The 22,079-nt window shown below is 39.6% G+C and overlaps 1 protein-coding gene across 1 annotated transcript in view; it reads left to right on the top strand.

Annotated features, from left to right (window-relative positions):
• LOC128640579 (ovostatin-like) overlaps positions 1–22,079 on the top strand; it is a 257,493-nt gene that overhangs the window by 59,749 nt on the left and 175,665 nt on the right. The window contains exons 17-19 of the mRNA XM_053693050.1: positions 3,032–3,179; positions 4,606–4,837; positions 15,517–16,045. Of these exons, the coding sequence (XP_053549025.1) occupies positions 3,032–3,179; positions 4,606–4,837; positions 15,517–16,045 (909 nt within the window). The remainder of the gene's footprint in view (positions 1–3,031; positions 3,180–4,605; positions 4,838–15,516; positions 16,046–22,079) is intronic.

The following is a 22,079-nucleotide window of genomic DNA, read 5'->3' as shown; positions in this document are numbered from 1 at the left end:
TCTGTTTGTATGTGTGTGTCTGTATGTTTATATAAGCATGCGTGAAGGCTTGTGTGTGTATGTATGGTTCTGTTTGTATGTGTGTGTCTGTGTGTTTATATAAGCGTTCGTGTATGCTTGTGTGTGTATGTATGGTTCTGTTTGTATGTGTGTGTCTGTATGTTTATATAAGCGTGCGTGAAGGCTTGTGTGTGTATGTATGGTTCTGTTTGTATGTGTGTTTCTGTGTGCTTATATAAGCGTGCGTGAAGGCTTGTGTGTGTTTGTATGGTTCTGTTTGTATGTGTGTGTCTGTGTGTTTATATAAGCGTGCGTGAAGGCTTGTGTATGTATGGTTCTGTTTGTATGTGTGTGTCTGTGTGTTTATGTAAGCGTGCGTGTATGCTTGTGTGTGTTTGTATGGTTCTGTTTGTATGTGTGTGTCTGTGTGTTTATATAAGCGTGCGTGTATGCTTGTGTGTGTTTGGATGGTTCTGTTTGTATGTGTGTGTCTGTGTGTTTATATAGCGTGCGTGAAGGTTTGTGTGTGTTTGTATAGTTCTGTTTGTATGTGTGTGTCTGTGTGTTTATATAAGCGTGCGTGAAGGCTTGTGTGTGTATGTATGGTTCTGTTTGTATGTGTGTGTCTGTATGTTTATATAAGCGTGCGTGTATGCTTGAGTGTGTTTGTATGGTTCTGTTTGTTTGTATGTGTGTGTCTGTATGTTTATATAAGCGTGCGTGTGTGCTTGTGTGTGTATGTATGGTTTTGTTTGTATGTGTGTGTCTGTATGTTTATATAAGCGTGCGTGTATGCTTGTGTGTGTGTATGTATGGTTCTGTTTGTATGTGTGTGTCTGTGTGTTTATATAAGCGTGCGTGTATGCTTGTGTGTGTATGTATGGTTCTGTTTGTATGTGTGTGTCTGTATGTTTATATAAGCGTGCGTGTATGCTTGTGTGTGTATGTATGGTTCTGTTTGTATGTGTGTGTCTGTATGTTTATATAAGCGTGCGTGTATGCTTGTGTGTGTATGTATGGTTCTGTTTGTATGTGTGTGTCTGTGTGTTTATATAAGCGTGCGTGTATGCTTGTGTGTGTATGTATGGTTCTGTTTGTATGTGTGTGTCTGTAGGTTTATAAAAGCGTGCGTGTATGCTTGTGTGTGTATGTATGGTTCTGTTTGTATGTGTGTGTCTGTGTGTTTATATAAGCGTGCGTTAAGGCTTGTGTATGTATGTATGGTTCTGTTTGTATGTGTGTGTCTGTGTGTTTATATAAGCGTGTGTGTATGCTTGTGTGTGTATGTATGGTTCTGTTTGTATGTGTGTGTCTGTGTGTTTATATAAGCGTGCGTGAAGGCTTGTGTGTGTTTGTATGGTTCTGTTTGTATGTGTGGGTCTGTATGTTTATATAAGCGTGCGTGTATGCTTGTGTGTGTATGTATTGTTCTGTTTGTATGTGTGTGTCTGTATGTTTATATAAGCATGCGTGAAGGCTTGTGTGTGTATGTATGGTTCTGTTTGTTTGTATGTGTGTGTCTCTGTGCTTATATAAGCGTGCGTGAAGGCTTGTGTGTGTTTGTATGGTTCTGTTTGTATGTGTGTGTCTGTGTGTTTATATAAGCGTGCGTGTATGCTTGTGTGTGTGTATGTATGGTTCTGTTTGTATGTGTGTGTCTGCATGTTTATATAAGCGTGCGTGTATGCTTGTGTGTGTATATATGGTTCTGTTTGTATGTGTGTGTCTGTATGTTTATATAAGCGTGCGTGAAGGCTTGTGTGTGTGTATGTATGGTTCTGTTTGTATGTGTGTGTCTGTATGTTTATATAAGCATGCGTGTATGCTTGTGTGTGTATGTATGGTTCTGTTTGTGTGTGTGTGTCTGTGTGTTTATATAAGCGTGCGTGTATGCTTGTGTGTGTATGTATGGTTCTGTTTGTATGTGTGTGTCTGTGTGTTTATATAAGCGTGCATGTATGTTTGTGTGTGTATGTATGGTTCTGTTTGTATGTGTGTGTCTGTATGTTTATATAAGCGTGCGTGAAGGCTTGTGTGTGTATGTATGGTTCTGTTTGTATGTGTGTGTCTGTGTGTTTATATAAGCGTGCGTGTATGCTTGTGTGTGTATGTATGGTTCTGTTTGTATGTGTGTGTCTGTGTGTTTATATAAGCGTGCGTGTATGCTTGTGTGTGTATGTATGGTTTTGTTTGTATGTGTGTGTCTGTGTGTTTACATAAGCGTGCGTGTATGCTTGTGTGTGTTTTTATGGTTCTGTTTGTATGTTTGTGTCTGTGTGTTTATATAAGCGCACTTGTATGCTTGTGTGTGTATGTATGGTTCTGTTTGTATGTGTATATAAGCGTGCGTAAAGGCTTGTGTGTTTTTGTATGGTTCTGTTTGTATGTGTATTTCTGTATGTGCATGTGTCAATGATTCCTGTCAAAATTGGAATATACATGGATGCATTTCAGTTTTGAAAAGAAGTACTTTTGTAATATACAGGTATTAGCAAATATGCTTCTAATAAAAGCTATAGCTGTTTCAAAAGTGTATTTAAGTATGCACCGTGCCCCAGCATTTTATATACAGCACTTACTCAGAGAGCCTAAGGTGCTTGTACCATCTGGCAATGACTCAGTTTGTTAATTGCTGACATGATACAAGCACCACTGGCGTTCTGAGCTGCTGCAGTATTAAAAATGCTGGTGCACTGAGAATATCTAGTTATACTTCACATGACCGTACAGAGAAAAATGCAGTAAATACAGTGATAACTTTAACTAGAAGCATTTTTGCCAATACGTTTATATTGTAAATATGTTACTCTTCAAATATGTAATTCATCTACAGGTATGTGCATTTTGATGATCGGAATGTCCCTTTAAGTAATAAATAGATGATTGGGGACATATCAACCCTGAAACCCTCCTAGAACCAACACTAGATGCCACCAGTGATATTTAGCTTTTTGGCTAACATTGTTACCCCCCTGTAATAAAGCCCAGAACTAAAATGGCCTTTCTGAATTGTATCCTCTTCACCCTAAAGCTAAACCTATGATGAAGAACGCAGGATTGTTAGCAGATGTGAGCGACATGGAGGCTCCAATGTCAGCAGCAACAGAACAAACAGGCTCCATAGAAACAGTTCGGAAAAACTTTGCAGACAACTGGGTGTGGGAAATTGCTTCAGTTGGGTGAGTGTCTTTGTGACAACCAATAACTTTTAGCCTCAGTTGGGTGAGTGTCATTGTGACAACCAATAACTTTTAGCCTCAGTTGGGTGAGTGTCTTTGTGACAACCAATAACTTTTAGCCTCAGTTGGGTGAGTGTCTTTGTGACAACCAATAACTTTTAGCCTCAGTTGGGTGAGTGTCTTTGTGACAACCAATAACTTTTAGCCTCAGTTGGGTGAGTGTCTTTGTGACAACCAATAACTTTTAGCCTCAGTTGGGTGAGTGTCTTTGTGACAACCAATAACTTTTAGCCTCAGTTGGGTGGGTGTCTTTGTGACAACCAATAACTTTTAGCTTCAGTTGGGTGAGTGTCTTTGTGACAACCAATAACTTTTAGCCTCAGTTGGGTGGGTGTCTTTGTGACAACCAATAACTTTTAGCCTCAGTTGGGTGAGTGTCTTTGTGACAACCAATAACGTTTAGCCTCAGTTGGGTGAGTGTCTTTGTGACAACCAATAACTTTTAGCCTCAGTTGGGTGGGTGTCTTTGTGACAACCAATAACTTTTAGCCTCAGTTGGGTGAGTGTCTTTGTGACAACCAATAACTTTTAGCCTCAGTTGGGTGAGTGTCTTTGTGACAACCAATAACTTTTAGCCTCAGTTGGGTGAGTGTCTTTGTGACAACCAATAACTTTTAGCCTCAGTTGGGTGGGTGTCTTTGTGACAACCAATAACTTTTAGCCTCAGTTGGGTGGGTGTCTTTGTGACAACCAATAGCTTTTACACTTATTTAGTTATATACACTGATCGCACACTCTGCTCATTACCTTGCAGCAGCTAAAAATCTCTAAAATCTGATGGGATATGAAAGGCTCTAAAACAACCTGTGCTTTAACTTACACAGATTATGATTTATTGGGGGCTGAGGGGTAAATACAGGTAACATTAAATATCTGAGGGAATTTTATAGATTGTATCTCACTTTATGACTCACAAAGGCCTTTTTCATATCGTCAAACTCCCCAACTGTCCCTGTTTTTTATGTACACTGTACACAAATGAAACTACATTTAAATGTTGCACAAATCCAGCAAAAGTTATATAATTTGATACATGGATTAACTTTTGAATACCTGCGCCCTGGTAGCTGACCTCATTCAGGCTCCGATATTCAAAACATTGACAGACCGACGAGGAGTTGCCTGTTTGGGTTCACCAGACAGTCCGTTGGTCTGTTGGTATATTCTAAAAGATACCAAAAAAGCAGCATTTAAACATCTAAATGACACAAACTTTGCCTATAACCATATGAATGCATACAGATTTATACAAAAATTACAAAATAGAATAGTTAGAAACAAAATCACATGGTAACATATGTATCAAACAAATCATCAGCAATGAAAAAGGAAAATGTGTGTATTGTTCTTTATACTCTCTATTCAGGTCAGACGGCCGGGGTACAATCCCGTTGGTGGTCCCAGATACCATAACGCAATGGAAAGGTTCCATGTTTTGTGTGTCAGAGCAGGAAGGGTTTGGGATGACGAGAAGCCCAGCCAACTTCACCTCTTTCCAGCCATTCTTTGCAGAGATGTCACTTCCTTACTCTATTGTCAGAGGCGAGACGCTGGTTCTGAAGGCATTTGTGCCAAACTATTTAGAGTATTGCATCAAGGTAACCTGTTTTCTTGGTGTACTACACTGTGTATAAACAATCTGTGCTTTCTGTATATAACACACCAGCCTTTTATGTGCACTATTCTGTGTATAACATACTTCGTCCTTTATATGCACTGTTCTGTGTATAAAGCACCTGACTCTTTGGGGTCAATTTATCAAAGCGTGAACTGAAAATACGCTTGATTTCTAGGTTGTGTTTGTCAAAGCATCAAGATCGGCAAATGTTGAAATTTGTGACGTAATATACAATCCTGCTATCTCAATCCGATGCAGATCGATGCTTGCGTCATTACAGATGTTTCGAATTCACATTTGACTCTATTTGACACTGTTCCCAATCTATCAAATATTTAACAGGTAGGCTTGTGTGTATTCTGACGCAGCGTACCTAGTTTTCAATCCACCACTCTTGAGGTTCCGGATGCCATAGAACTCAATGGGAGTCTGAAAACACAGAAAGATTATGTTTGATGCTGCAAGAGAATGAAGTATATTACATAATAAAAGCAAATTAGAAACTTTATTAAAATTGTATACCCTTTCTAAATCAAACAATATTATTGCTCCACATTTGGTACACTAGTAGATATAGGGATACAAATGAAATAAATACACAACATAATATAGCTAACTTTACTTTTTTGGAAAAATCTATGTGCACCATGTTTAAGTCATGTAATACAAGTCCCACTCTCTACTTTGCACCAATTATGACGCAAACTCCAAAACAACCCACACACTAGTGAATTGTTTAACCACTTTTGATTGGAATATGCATAATCACATGATTTATGACATCAGCCAATCTGATTCAAATATACATTTTAAACTATCACTAACAAATCATATTGACGCCGTCTAATGCGCTGAGATTGACGCTTTGATAAATTGACCCCTTTATATGCACAGCTCTGTCTATAACACACATGTCCCTTTATATGCACTGCTCTGTGTATAAAGCACCTGACTCTTTATGTGCACTGCTCTGTGTATAAAGCACCTGACTCTTTATATGCACTGGTCTGTTTATAAAGCACCTGACTCTTTATATGCACTGGTCTGTGTATAAAGCACCTGACTCTTTATGTGCACTGGTCTGTTTATAAAGCACCTGACTCTTTATGTGCACTGCTCTGTGTATAAAGCACCTGACTCTTTATATGCACTGGTCTGTTTATAAAGCACCTGACTCTTTATATGCACTGGTCTGTGTATAAAGCACCTGGCTCTTTATATGCACTGCTCTGTCTATAAAGCACCTGGCTCTTTATATGCACTGCTCTGTCTATAAAGCACCTAACTCTTTATATGCACTGCTCTGTGTACAAAGCACCTGACTCTTTATATGCACTGCTCTGTGTATAAAGCACCTGACTCTTTATATGCACTGGTCTGTATATAAAGCACCTGACTTTTTATGTGCACTGCTCTGTGTATAAAGCACCTGACTCTTTATATGCACTGCTCTGTGTATAAAGCACCTGACTCTTTATGTGCACTGCTCTGTGTATAAAGCACCTGACTCTTTATGTGCACTGGTCTGTGTATAAAGCACCTGACTCTTTATATGCACTGCTCTGTGTATAAAGCACCTGGGGCGCGATCCGATATAGATCGTAGTTTGCGGCGCAAGCGAGGGAACCCGCATCGCCCGCAGTTTCAGCTCGCATCTCGAGCTATCCCATATACGGCGCCGTCAGATGCTAACGTGCCGTAAGTCTGACAAACCAGCGATGTCCAGAAATCTGCGCAAGTACAAATTTCTGGCGTCGCCAGTGACTTGCGGCACGTTAGAAACTGCCGGCGCCTACAAAACCTGACTAAAGTCTAAATCACCCGCACTGTCTAACACGCCTCCCTAACATAGCCCGACACGTCTAACCCTCTATCCGCTATCCCCCCTCACTAGCCTAACAATAAAATATGTATTAACCCCTAAACCGCCGCTCCCGGAGCCCGCCGCAACCTAATAAAGTTATTAACCCCTAAACCGCCGCCAGCTATATTAAATCTATAACCCCCTAAAGTGAGCCCCTAACACCGCCGCCATCTACCTTACCTACCCCCTAAAGTGAGCCCCTACCCCGCCGCTATCTATTTTAAAATTATTAACCCCTAATCTAATCCCCCTACCCCGCCGCCATCTATATTAAATTATTTAACCCCTAAAATACTAAACTATCCCTACCACTAAACCTAAGTCTAACCCTACAAATAGCCCTGAAAAGGGCTTTTTGCGTGGCATTGCCCCAAAGTAACAGCTCTTTTGCCAGCCCTTAAAAGGGCTTTTGGTGGGGCTTTGTCACAAAGTAAACTGCTCTTTTGCCTACAATCTACATCCCCCTACACCGCGGCCACCTATAATAAATGTATTAACCCCTAATCTAATCCCCCTACACCGCCGCCAGCTATATTAACTATATTAACCCTAATTATATTAGGGTTAATATAGTTAATATAGTTATTATATTATATATATTAACTATATTAACCCTAATTATATTAGGGTTCATATAGTTAATATCGTTATTATATTATATATATATTAAGTATAATAACCCTATCTAACTCTAACATCCTAACTAAACTCTTATTAAAATAAATCTAATATTAATATTATTAATTAAAATATTCCTATTTAAGTCTAAATACTTACCTATAAAATAAACCCTAATATAGCTACAATATAATTAATAATTACATTATAGCTATGTTAGGGTTTATATTTATTTTACAGGTAAATTGTTAATTATTTTAACTAGGTATAATAGCTATTAAATAGTTATTAACTATTTAATATCTACCTAGTTAAAATAATTACCCAATTACCTGTAAAATAAATCCTAACCTAAGTTACAAATACACCTACACTATCAATAAATTAAATAAACTACAAATATCTATCTAAAAATACAATTAAATAAACTAAACTAAATTGAACCAATCAGCCAATCGGATTGAACTTGAATCTGATTGGCTGATTCAATCAGCCAATCAGATTTTTCTACCTTAATTCCGATTGGCTGATAGAATCCTATCAGCCAATCGGAATTCGGCGGACGCCATCTTGGATGACGTCATTTAAAGGAACCTCATTCGTCGGGAAGTCGTCGTGCCGGAAGGATGCTCCACGGCGGAGGAGCGAACTAAGAAGATTGAAGATGCCGATTTGCTTGAAAACATCGCCGATGGAAGAAGACTCTCTGCCGCTTGCTTCAAGACATCGCCCGGATGGATGAAGACTTCACTGCCGCTTGCTGGAACACATCGCCTGGATCGGATGAGGAGTTCTGCCCGGGTGGGTGAAGACAAGGTAGGGAGATCTTCAGGGGGGGTAGTGTTAGGTTTATTTAAGGGGGGTTTGGGTTAGATTAGGGGTATGTGGGTGGTGGGTTGTAATGTTGGGGGGTGGTATTGTGTTTTTTTTTGCAGGCAAAAGAGCAGTTTTCTTTGGGGCATGCCCCCACAAAAGGCCCTTTTAAGGGCTGGTAAGGTAAAAGAGCTTTGAACTTTTTTTAATTTAGAATAGGGTAAGGAATTTTTTTTATTTTGGGGGTTTATTATTTTATTAGGGGGCTTAGAATAGGTGTAATTAGCTTAAAAATCTTGTAATCTTTTTTTTATTTTTTGTAATTTAGTGTTTTTTTTTTGTAATTTAGTTTAGTTTCTTTAATTGTATTTTTAGATAGATATTTGTAGTTTATTTAATTTATTGATAGTGTAGGTGTATTTGTAACTTAGGTTAGGATTTATTTTACAGGTAATTGGGTAATTATTTTAACTAGGTAGCTATTAAATAGGTAATAACTATTTAATAGCTATTATACCTAGTTAAAATAATTAACAATTTACCTGTAAAATAAATATAAACCCTAACATAGCTATAATGTAATTATTAATTACATTGTAGCTATCTTAGGGTTTATTTTATAGGTAAGTATTTAGATTTAAATAGGAATATTTTAGTTTATAATATGAATTAGATTTATTTAATAAGAATTTAGTTAGGGGTGTTAGGGTTAGATAGAGTTAATATAGTTTATATAAATACTATAGTAACTATATTAACTATATTAACCCTAATATAATTAGGGTTAATATAGTTAATATATATAATGTAATAACTAAATTAACTATAATATACTTAGGGTTAATATAGATAATATAGCTGGCGGCGGGGTAGGTAGATTAAATTAGGGGTTAATAATTTTTATATAGATGGCGGCGGTGTAAGGGGTTCACATTAGGGGATAGATCAGTTAGATGGTGGCGGTTTTAGGGGCTCACAGTAGGGGGTTAGTTTATGTAGATGGCGACGGTTTAGGGGTTAAATACTTTATTATGGATTGCGGCGGGGGATCGCGGTTGACAGGGAGATAGACATTGCGCATGCGTTAGGTGTTAGGTTTATTTTAGCAGCCAGTTTAGGGAGTTACGGGGCTCCAATAGTCAGCGTAAGGCTTCTTACGGCTGCTTTTTGTGGCGAGGTGAAAATGGAGTAAGATTTCTCCATTTTCGCCAAGTCCTTACGCTGTATATTGGATACCAAACCGCGCGGGTTTGGTATACCTGCCTATGGCCCAAAAAACTATGGGCGACGGCAGAAATATACGCGCGTAACTTCTAGGTTACGCCATATATAGGATACCAAACCCGCGCAAATATTGGCGTCGCCAGCTTTTGCGGGCGACGATTTTTATCGGATAGACCCCCTGACTCTTTATATGCACTGCTCTGTGTATAAAGCACCTGGATCTTTATATTCACTGCTCTGTGTATAAAGCACCTGGCTCTTTATATGCAGTGCTCTGTGTATAAAGCACCTGGCTCTTTATATGCAGTGCTCTGTGTATAAAGCACCTGGCTCTTTATGTGCACTGCTCTGTCTATAAAGCACCTGGCTCTTTATATGCACTGCTCTGTGTATAAAGCACCTGACTCTTTATATGCACTGCTCTGTGTATAAAGCACCTGACTCTTTATGTGCACTGCTCTGTGTATAAAGCACCTGACTCTTTATATGCACTGCTCTGTGTATAAAGGACCTGGCTCTTTATATGCACTGCTCTGTGTATAAAGCACCTGACTCTTTATGTGCACTGCTCTGTGTATAAAGCACCTGGCTCTTTATATGCACTGCTCTGTGTATAAAGCACCTGACTCTTTATGTGCACTGCTCTGTGTATAAAGCATCTGGCTCTTTATATGCACTGCTCTGTGTATAAAGCACCTGGCTCTTTATGTGCACTGGTCTGTGTATAAAGCACCTGACTCTTTATGTGCACTGCTCTGTGTATAAAGCACCTGGCTCTTTATATGCACTGGTCTGTGTATAAAGCACCTGACTCTTTATGTGCACTGGTCTGTGTATAAAGCACCTGACTCTTTATATGCACTGGTCTGTGTATAAAGCACCTGACTCTTTATATGCACTGCTCTGTGTATAAAGCACCTGGCTCTTTATGTGCACTGCTCTGTGTATAAAGCACCTGGCTCTTTATCTGCACTGCTCTGTGTATAAAGCATCTGACTCTTTATGTGCACTGCTCTGTGTATAAAGCACCTGGCTCTTTATGTGCACTGCTCTGTGTATAAAGCACCTGGCTCTTTATGTGCACTGCTCTGTGTATAAAGCACCTGGCTCTTTATGTGCACTGCTCTGTGTATAAAGCACCTGGCTCTTTATATGCACTGGTCTGTGTATAAAGCACCTGACTCTTTATATGCACTGGTCTGTGTATAAAGCACCTGACTCTTTATATGCACTGGTCTGTGTATAAAGCACCTGGCTCTTTATATGCACTGGTCTGTGTATAAAGCACCTGACTCTTTATATGCACTGGTCTGTGTATAAAGCACCTGACTCTTTATGTGCACTGGTCTGTGTATAAAGCACCTGACTCTTTATATGCATTGGTCTGTGTATAAAGCACCTGGCTCTTTATATGCACTGCTCTGTGTATAAAGCACCTGACTCTTTATGTGCACTGCTCTGTGTATAAAGCACCTGACTCTTTATATGCACTGCTCTGTGTATAAATCACCTGACTCTTTATATGCACTGCTCTGTGTATAAAGCACCTGGCTCTTTATATGCACTGCTCTGTGTATAAAGCACCTGATTATTTATATGCACTGCTCTGTGTATAAAGCACCTGGCTCTTTATATGCACTGCTCTGTGTATAAAGCACCTGACTCTTTATGTGCACTGCTCTGTGTATAAAGCACCTGGCTCTTTATATGCACTGCTCTGTGTATAAAGCACCTGGCTCTTTATGTGCACTGGTCTGTGTATAAAGCACCTGACTCTTTATGTGCACTGCTCTGTGTATAAAGCACCTGGCTCTTTATATGCACTGGTCTGTGTATAAAGCACCTGACTCTTTATGTGCACTGGTCTGTGTATAAAGCACCTGACTCTTTATATGCACTGGTCTGTGTATAAAGCACCTGACTCTTTATATGCACTGCTCTGTGTATAAAGCACCTGGCTCTTTATGTGCACTGCTCTGTGTATAAAGCACCTGGCTCTTTATCTGCACTGCTCTGTGTATAAAGCATCTGACTCTTTATGTGCACTGCTCTGTGTATAAAGCACCTGGCTCTTTATGTGCACTGCTCTGTGTATAAAGCACCTGGCTCTTTATATGCACTGGTCTGTGTATAAAGCACCTGACTCTTTATATGCACTGGTCTGTGTATAAAGCACCTGACTCTTTATATGCACTGGTCTGTGTATAAAGCACCTGACTATTTATATGCACTGCTCTGTGTATAAAGCACCTGGCTCTTTATATGCACTGGTCTGTGTATAAAGCACCTGACTCTTTATATGCACTGCTCTGTGTATAAAGCACCTGGCTCTTTATATGCACTGCTCTGTGTATAAAGCACCTGGCTCTTTATGTGCACTGCTCTGTGTATAAAGCACCTGACTCTTTATATGCACTGCTCTGTGTATAAAGCATCTGGCTCTTTATGTGCACTGCTCTGTGTATAAAGCACCTGACTCTTTATATGCACTGCTCTGTGTATAAAGCACCTGGCTCTTTATATGCACTGCTCTGTGTATAAAGCACCTGGCTCTTTATATGCACTGCTCTGTGTATAAAGCACCTGGCTCTTTATGTGCACTGCTCTGTGTATAAAGCACCTGGCTCTTTATGTGCACTGCTCTGTGTATAAAGCACCTGGCTCTTTATGTGCACTGCTCTGTGTATAAAGCACCTGGCTCTTTATATGCACTGCTCTGTGTATAAAGCACCTGACTCTTTATATGCACTGCTCTGTGTATAAAGCACCTGACTCTTTATATGCACTGGTCTGTGTATAAAGCACCTGACTCTTTATATGCACTGGTCTGTGTATAAAGCACCTGACTCTTTATATGCACTGGTCTGTGTATAAAGCACCTGACTCTTTATATGCACTGGTCTGTGTATAAAGCACCTGACTCTTTATATGCACTGGTCTGTGTATAAAGCACCTGACTCTTTATATGCACTGGTCTGTGTATAAAGCACCTGACTCTTTATATGCACTGGTCTGTGTATAAAGCACCTGGCTCTTTATGTGCACTGGTCTGTGTATAAAGCACCTGGCTCTTTATATGCACTGGTCTGTGTATAAAGCACCTGACTCTTTATATGCACTGGTCTGTGTATAAAGCACCTGACTATTTATGTGCACTGGTCTGTGTATAAAGCACCTGACTATTTATATGCACTGCTCTGTGTATAAAGCACCTGACTCTTTATATGCACTGTTCTGTGTATAAAGCACCTGACCCTTTATATGCACTGCTCTGTGTATAAAGCACCTGGCTCTTTATATGGACTGTTCTGTGTATAAAGCACCTGACTCTTTATATGCACTGCTCTGTGTATAAAGCACCTGGCTCTTTATATGCACTGCTCTGTGTATAAAGCACCTGACTCTTTATATGCACTGCTCTGTGTATAAAGCACCTGGCTCTTTATGTGCACTGCTCTGTGTATAAAGCACCTGGCTCTTTATATGCACTGCTCTGTGTATAAAGCACCTGGCTCTTTATATGCACTGCTCTGTGTATAAAGCACCTGACTCTTTATATGCACTGGTCTGTGTATAAAGCACCTGACTCTTTATATGCACTGGTCTGTGTATAAAGCACCTGGCTCTTTATATGCACTGGTCTGTGTATAAAGCACCTGGCTCTTTATATGCACTGGTCTGTGTATAAAGCACCTGGCTCTTTATATGCACTGGTCTGTGTATAAAGCACCTGACTCTTTATATGCACTGCTCTGTGTATAAAGCACCTGACTCTTTATATGCACTGCTCTGTGTATAAAGCACCTGGCTCTTTATATGCACTGGTCTGTGTATAAAGCACCTGGCTCTTTATATGCACTGGTCTGTGTATAAAGCACCTGACTCTTTATATGCACTGCTCTGTGTATAAAGCACCTGACTCTTTATGTGCACTGCTCTGTGTATAAAGCACCTGACTCTTTATGTGCACTGCTCTGTGTATAAAGCACCTGACTCTTTATGTGCACTGCTCTGCGTATAAAGCACCTGACTCTTTATGTGCACTGCTCTGTGTATAAAGCACCTGACTCTTTATGTGCACTACTCTGTGTATAAAGCACCTGACTCTTTATGTGCACTGCTCTGTGTATAAAGCACCTGACTCTTTATATGCACTGCTCTGTGTATAAAGCACCTGGCTCTTTATATGCACTGGTCTGTGTATAAAGCACCTGACTCTTTATCTGCACTGCTCTGTGTATAAAGCACCTGACTCTTTATCTGCACTGCTCTGTGTATAAAGCACCTGACTCTTTATGTGCACTGCTCTGTGTATAAAGCACCTGACTCTTTATATGCACTGCTCTGTGTATAAAGCACCTGACTCTTTATGTGCACTGCTCTGTGTATAAAGCACCTGACTCTTTATATGCACTGGTCTGTGTATAAAGCACCTGACTCTTTATATGCACTGGTCTGTGTATAAAGCACCTGACTCTTTATATGCACTGGTCTGTGTATAAAGCACCTGACTCTTTATATGCACTGCTCTGTGTATAAAGCACCTGCCTCTTTATATGCACTGGTCTGTGTATAAAGCACCTGACTCTTTATATGCACTGGTCTGTGTATAAAGCACCTGGCTCTTTATATGCACTGCTCTGTGTATAAAGCACCTGACTCTTTATATGCACTGGTCTGTGTATAAAGCACCTGACTCTTTATGTGCACTGCTCTGTGTATTAGAGTTTTAAAGAAAAGGAAAGGCCCAGGGGGTGTCTTAGCCTCTTTGCTAGTAAGCTCCTCACAAGCTTAAAACATAAAACAAGAATACAATTACAAATGAAAAGGGCGGTATAAATATATACCTGTAAATCACAATATTGCATATAGTTTAAAATGTTTAATAAGAACAATATATATAATAAGTACAATATATGAAATAGCAACAGCAATATAATCAAAAATGTATCATGGACGTCTCCCTTAAAGGGACACTGAACCCAAATTTTTTCTTTCATGATTCAGATAGAGAATGCAATTTTAAGCAACTTTCTAATTTACTCCTATTATTCTTCGTTCTTTTGCTATCTTTATTTGAAAAAGAAGGCATCTAAGCTAAGAAGCCAGACAATTTTTGATTCAGCACCCTGGACAGCACTTGTTTATTGGTGGGTGAATTTATCCACCAATCAGCAAAAACAACCCAGGTTGTTCACCAAAAATGGGCCGGCATCTAAACTTACATTCTTGCTTTTTAAATAAAGATGCCAAGAGATTGAAGAAAATTTGATAATAGGAGTAAATTAGAAAGTTGCTTAAAATGTCATGCTCTATCTGAATCACAAAAGAAAAAAATTGGGTTCAGTGTCCCTTTAAGTTCGCTAGCATAAAAGTTAAAAAGCCATCTGGAACAGGGGGGGCGGAGCTTCGCCGTGCAGGGACATGGCGGCTTTGTAAGCAGGCTCCGGAGCCGTTTTCCCAGCATCGCCCATTAACAGGTACCTCAGCGCAGAAAAAGTGACCTAAACATGCAACAGAGTGGTCACACTACAAGCGGACCGGACCGCTACCGGAAACTTTAACAAGCATATCAAAGGCGATTCGCTCCAGCGCTGAGGCTTACTTCTGGGAGACCCGCCATCTTACATCACCGATGTACAGCAGACCTCATCACCGTCTCCGCAATACAGAGTAACGGATCATCAAGGAGACTCTCTGACATATCCTCACAGCCATCTAAGCCTCCAGGGACACAAGCTGCACAACCACGCTACAGGGGCCCCCTTGCCTCATGTAAGTACTCTGGATACACTACGGCCTAAGGCACAGATAAGATCCCGGCAGATATAGCATTTCCTCTCCCTAACAGACATTGCCAGTAACTTTAAACCCCCCATAATAACGGTATGAGGTTTAAATGCCAGCACGACAGAGGGAAACCAACAATATAGTGGAGAACTGAACTATGAAACAATCTTTCCCCTGCCACTAGATACATGCGCCATTTTTTCATAACGCAGCAAGCAAACTAGCCTATTTATTCTAGCTGGACAGGGCTATACCACATATCTGTCCCCTTACTCTACAGCGGGAACGTTTACATGCCCTGAGGTACCCCCTCTAACTGACCCATAACTACTTATATCAATATAAGGCAGCAAGCATTACACCGGCTTATTAAGATGACCTCCAGACAAAAAATAAAAGGGGATAAGACCAGCAAACAAGGGCCTCAATCTTCCACTCTTTCTACGTTCTTTGCCACGCGGGAACAAACAGATACTGAACACTCTCAAACTATAATGGAGGACACTGAGAATCAGGTACAATCCACCTTAGACACAACATCGTCTCAAAGCCAGCTGACACACATACAGACCATCATGGAAAAACTTCCTTCCAAATCAGATATAGCAGACCTCAAGGCATTCATAAAATCTGAAATAACAACTATGAGAAAAGATATTAATGATCTGGGGGCCAGGATAGAGGACCTGGAAGAAGCACAGGACACCATCAACACAATGATTTCTTCAACCGAAACATGCCTAGCACAACACGCTTCTACTATTTCAACCTTACAAAATAAGGTCGAAGACCTTGAAAATAGAAGCAGGCGCAATAACTTAAGAATCCGCGGATTACCTGAAGAAATAACCCCAGATAAGCTCCAACCTTACTTGATTGGTATGTTTAATTCTCTAACCCATTCTACACAATTTACTGAGGCCTCGATTGAAAGGGCACACAGGGCCTTAAGACCTAAACCTACCCCCCTACCCCACCAAGAAATGTAATAGTGCGATTGTTGCACTACAAAGATAAAGACGCCATATGGTCTGCGGCACGAGCTTCTAGGAGCTTTAAATATTTGGAAACAGAAATCCAATTTTACCAAGATCTTTGCCCGACAACGATAGAGAGAAGGAAAGCAGCTAAATTTATCACATCAGTACTGCAAGAGAGAAAAATTAAATATAGATGGGGATTCCCCTTCTGTATTATCATTTCGAGTGAAGGCAGGCAATTTACCTACAGGGACACAACAGACCTTGACGCACTTTCTAAATTCCTTAACACTGCCTTTGTCCCTCCACAAGATGCATTAGACACCGGGCCTAATATCCCTCCAAACACTATAACCTCACAACCCAAACCTCAACGGTCTCAGTAGACCACAGTACAAAGAAAGAAGAAACAACTTCTCTCACTTACCACAGATCCGACCTGAGGACAACACAAGATAAGACATTCTTCCTCAGCTAAGTATCATTGATGCCAAATTGGTTATACTATAGGCTTGTTTAATTTTCTCCCTTATGATACACTGGACTATTAGTGTTTTATTATTGTTATATCAGGCGCATTACTGACATTTTTAAACCCGAGAAACTCTATACTCACTAGGGAAATTAGTTAGGCATTTATTATCTTCTCTGTTACATCAACACCCAGAGAGACAATCTTTTGGAGATGAGACGTGCTTCACTGTGACCGGGACTTCTTTCTGAAGCCTAGCTTAAGTAACTACTTTGCTCTCTAATTGTTTGATATCCTACTTTGTTCTTTGATGTTTTTATGTTATATTATATACCCATAAGTTCTGGACACTCTCCCATAAACCTTAGGAGGAACATAAATGTTATAGCTTACGTAGATGGCTTTATAACCTCTAACACCTATTCCTCCCACAGCGTCTGAGAATGCCTGAAAATGTATTGTTCATCATTTATTGTTTAGAGATGTTGGGAAACAACTTCCCCTAGATATAGATATAGTAGGTATATGAAGGCTAATATACCACTATGTAGGTATGTATTTGTGTTTGTATGTTCAACTTTATTTATATGTTTTATTTTAGTTTTGTTTATGTTCGCCAGCTGGGAGATCTCTCTAGTATGTTACCCTTACATACTAACTCTTAGGATTTTACACACTACCTCTAGCGTGGACCAACTAACTTATACGATAACTACCTTTCCTTACAACAATGTCACTAAGTTATAAGATAGCAAAACCAGACCATTCCTTAAGGGTCATCACTATTAACTCAAAGGGGCTCAATTCACCTAGAAAACGCACTACGGCTCTACACGACATTAGGAGATATAATGGGGATATCATCCTAATCCAAGAGACACACTTCCTAAAGGGGAGAGAACGTAAATCCTTTCACTTTAAATATGGTACTTGTTACTATGCATCGCACCCCACTCGCAAAATACAAGGGGTGGGAGTTTTAATCAAGGCAGGCATACCCTTTCAGGAACTCAAAATAATCCGCGACAGAGAGGGAAGATACATTATCATCGGGGGCTTACCAGACCCATTACACTGACAGCTTGCAATGCCCCACAAAGCAAACAACACCTATTTATCCAAAAGATATCGGAAGATATCCTAGAACATAGCAAGGGTACCCTGATAATGGGTGGAGATCTGAATATACCATTGAACCCAGACCTAGACTGCTCGTCGAGACACACCTCCACACCAACCAAGGTAATTACAAAAACCAATAAATTACTCAAACAATTAGCTGTTAAAGACACCTGGAGAACCTTAAACCCATTTTTTAGAGATTATACCTTTTATTCCCACCCTCATAAATTATATACGAGAATTGTCTACATTTTAACCGACGTTACAGGGATAGGAATGTTCAGAGCAGCCGACATATCACCCGTTATCTGGTCAGATCACGCCCTAGTCCACGCTACCTTTACATGGCCATCCAAACCCATAAAAAACTATATCTGGAAATTGGATGATAGGTTACTTACTGACCCTGAGATTTACACGAAATTAGAAACACGTATTGCGGAATTTTTCCAAATTAATAAAGACTCTGACACCTCCACCCAAAATAATTGGGAAGCACATAAGAGTGTATTGAGGGGAGACCTGATAGCACTGAAAGCCAGACAGAATAAAACAAGACGAGAGAAAACAACAGCCCTAATTAACGAAATAGAACAAATTCAGACCTTTTAGACATCCTCTCTAAAAAACGTAAAGAGTTAGCATCCATATTAAATAAAGATTTTAAACGTCAACATCTCTTTCTAAAGAAACAAGCATTTGACACTCATAACAAACCAGGACGCTCTCTAGCAAGATATTTAGGGAAAAAGAATAAAGCTAAATTTATCCTCCAGATCAAGGACAAACATCAACAAACACATCACTCATCACATGCTATAGCAAAAGTCTTTCATTCATTCTACAAAGATCTTTATAACCTACCCAAAATACCTCCCCCAGCTCAGCCCTTTAATCTCCAGAGAAAAGAACAATTAGATCAATTCCTTTCCAAATTAAAACTGAACACACTAACAGAAGATCAAAGGGAAAAGTTAGAACAACCCATTTCGGTAACGGAGATCAAAAACACTATACAAAACCTTCCCTCTGTGAAATCACCTGGGCCCGACGGCTTTACATATTCCTATTACTCTAAGTTCCATGAATTATTACTCCCTCCCCTCGTCGCTTACTTCAATGCCATTGATGATGACCATCCTTTCCCTAAAACTGCCTTAGAGGCACATATTGTAGTAATTCCTAAACCGGGGAAACCATTAGACCAACCAGCTAATTACCGCCCTATCTCGCTTTTAAACGCAGATATAAAAATGTTTGCAAAAATTTTATCAAACAGGATTAACTTAATTATCCCAGACATTATAAATTCGGATCAGGTCGGTTTTGTGCTGGGACGGGAGGCAAAAGATAACACAGATTACTAAATTTAATACACCAGGCCCATGAACAGAACCTACCTCTAGTGCTCCTATCCACCGATGCTGAAAAAGCTTTTGATCGGGTGGCATGGGACTACTTACATAGCACGCTTTTACATATGGGTTTCGGGAACCTCATTATTCAACGCATCTTTGCGCTATATACCAGACCCCACGCCAGAATTCTCCTGAATGGCATTCTTTCAGACCCGTTCAATATCACCAACGGTACCAGACAAGGATGCCCCCTTTCTCCTATACTTTTCGCATGCTTTATAGAGACACTAGCCGCTAAAATTCGACAAAATTCCCAAATAGAGGGGCTAAAAATAGGACCACACCAATACACTATTTCCCTCTATGCAGATGATGTTATGTTCACTTTAACAAACCCCGAAACAGCAATACCACTCCTGATGACAGAGTTCCAGAATTTCAGATATCTCTCTAACTTTTTAATAAATCCAACTAAATCCGAAATGCTGAACATCACTCTAGACCAAACATAACTTCTCAAAGTTAAAAAAATATCCCCTTTCTCATGGTGCTCGACACATATAAAATACCTAGGAGTTAACATTACACCATCTCTCGACCAGCTATTCAGGTATAACTACATCCCTTTAAAAGTGAGTATCACAAACGATCTCTCCAGGTGGAAAAACAAAAGAATATCCTGGCTCGGTAGAATAAACACAATAAAAATGAAAGTATTCCCTCGCATATTATATCTCCTACAAACTCTCCCGATCCCCCTTCCCGACTCTTACCTCGACGCCCTACAAAAAGGCTTCAGCGACTTTACATGGAACAGGATCCAAAAAAATATAATGACTTCCCCCAAAACCCAGGGAGGCTTGGGGCTACCCAACCTCAAAATTTACAGAAGTGCAATCTTCCTGCAACGTATCCTAGACCTATACACAATTAACACACATAAAGCATGGGTTAAAATAGAATCAGAACTCTTACATACTAAATACATCAGCTCATTTTGTTGGTCCTTCAAAAAGAAAGTTGTTTCTACACACACGTCTAATCCAATAATACTAGAAACTTTCAAAAATTGGGAATCTAGTCTGCTAAATTTTCTTTTTCTTTCATCCAGACCTTCCCCATTAACATCGCTGATAGAAAACGGAACTTTAGACATTGTACCCCAACTAACACAGGATTATACGCTATCAAACAGTTCAGATATTCCACTATACTTACTTGTCGAAAACGAACAAATTAAACCACAGCAAGACCTGATCACCCAGGGTCTTCCCTGCTTCAAACAATGGCTTACCTATCATAAAGTACATAACTTCTTGAACACACACCCACAATCCCTAAACTTGACTAGACCACTCACTAATTTTGAAATTCTATTTACTAAATCCCCTACCCCGCGACATACGATTTCACTTATTTATAAAATACTCACCCAACTACAACCAGGACATATTCCTCCATACTTAGAAAGATGGGAAAGAGACTTGGGGCAGATAATTTTACCACAAACATGCTCTCAAATAATACAATCTACACTAAAGTCCTCTTCTTCATCCTCAGTGGTAGAACTTAACTTGAAAATCTTGCATAGATGGTACTATACGCCCCGCAAGCTACATAGATTATTCTCAAAATCCTCTAATATTTGCTGGAGATGTGGACATGTGGGAAGCGACATGGCTCATATCTGGTGGTGGTGCTCTTTTGTCCAGGACTTATGGAGGGAGATAATAACAGAAATAGAAAATATCTTTGGAATGGTACTCCCATTAGACCCCTTAATTTGGCTACTTAATAAACCTCCCAAGATTAAATACAAACCCTACATTAAGTTATTTCACATTATGACTAATAGTGTTAAATTTTGAATTGCTAAAAACTGGAAAAGCAAAGAAACCCCACCCATCTCCATGTGGAAACTGAGAGTAACAGAAAGATTAGACCTAGAGGAGTTCAACTACATGCAAGTAGACAAAATGGAAACGTATGCTGAAATGTTGGCGATTTGGGATGGATACATCTCCCCAAAAATAAAACCTACCATATCCGTATCTTAAAATACTATGGTATATTTGACCCCAATCTATTGACATAGCCTCTATACCTAATAATTTCTTTTTACCCTAACGTACTCCTAGCTGCGCTAGAACACTAGACGAGATCTTTAGAGTTGAGAGATCCCCAGTTGGACGATACGTATGATTTATATGTTATTTTTATGTTAACCTTAGCTAAAACGCTGCTGTACCACTTTATATACATATGGAGAAGACAGAAAGACATATTCGATCTGCTTTTATCACTCTTCTAACACATATTATTTGTGTATAACCTACAGCGACATGTATAGAAGATAAATGGAACCAGCTTTGTTTTCCATCATATTTGGAGCTGCGTCTCCTGATTTCTGTAACTTTTTCTTTTTCTAATAAAGCTGTTTTCGACAAAAAAAAAAAAAAAAGCCATCTTATCCAGATAAGTCTTTATCAGAAGATATTTCAGACAATACGACTGAATTTACCAAAAACTTAATTGCACAGATCCAGTGCATCACTGATTCAATGTCCCAATAATTTCCAACCAGCTGTATACTGGATTTTGAGAACAGAGCCGCATCGGCTAAAACTGGGAAATATAAACCACTGCAAAACCTTCCTGGAAGAAAAATACGAGCAGCTCCTCACAGCGTTTTTTTGCTCTTTGAGTAGGGATTTCTTGCTGCTCTGTTTAGGTCACCTGCGTGTGATTGGTAATGCGGTCAACCATCTGACCTGTAGATGTCCTCTGATTGGTCAAAAGTCGCTCTTTCAGTTTAAGGCTTCTCTTTCAATATCATATGTCACAGGCTTGATAAATAAATGGCTTTCAGAGTATCACAGTGGCACCGCACAGTTCTGTGAAGTATTGTCTGAAATATCTTCTGATAAAGACTTATCTGGATAAGGTGGTATTTTAACTTTTTGGATAAGGTGGTATTTTTA

Source organism: Bombina bombina, chromosome 9, assembly GCF_027579735.1.
Source record: "Bombina bombina isolate aBomBom1 chromosome 9, aBomBom1.pri, whole genome shotgun sequence".
Classification (NCBI taxonomy): Eukaryota; Metazoa; Chordata; class Amphibia; order Anura; family Bombinatoridae; genus Bombina; species Bombina bombina.
Note: the sequence above shows the minus strand (reverse complement) of the source record. Positions and strands in the feature narration are given on the sequence as shown.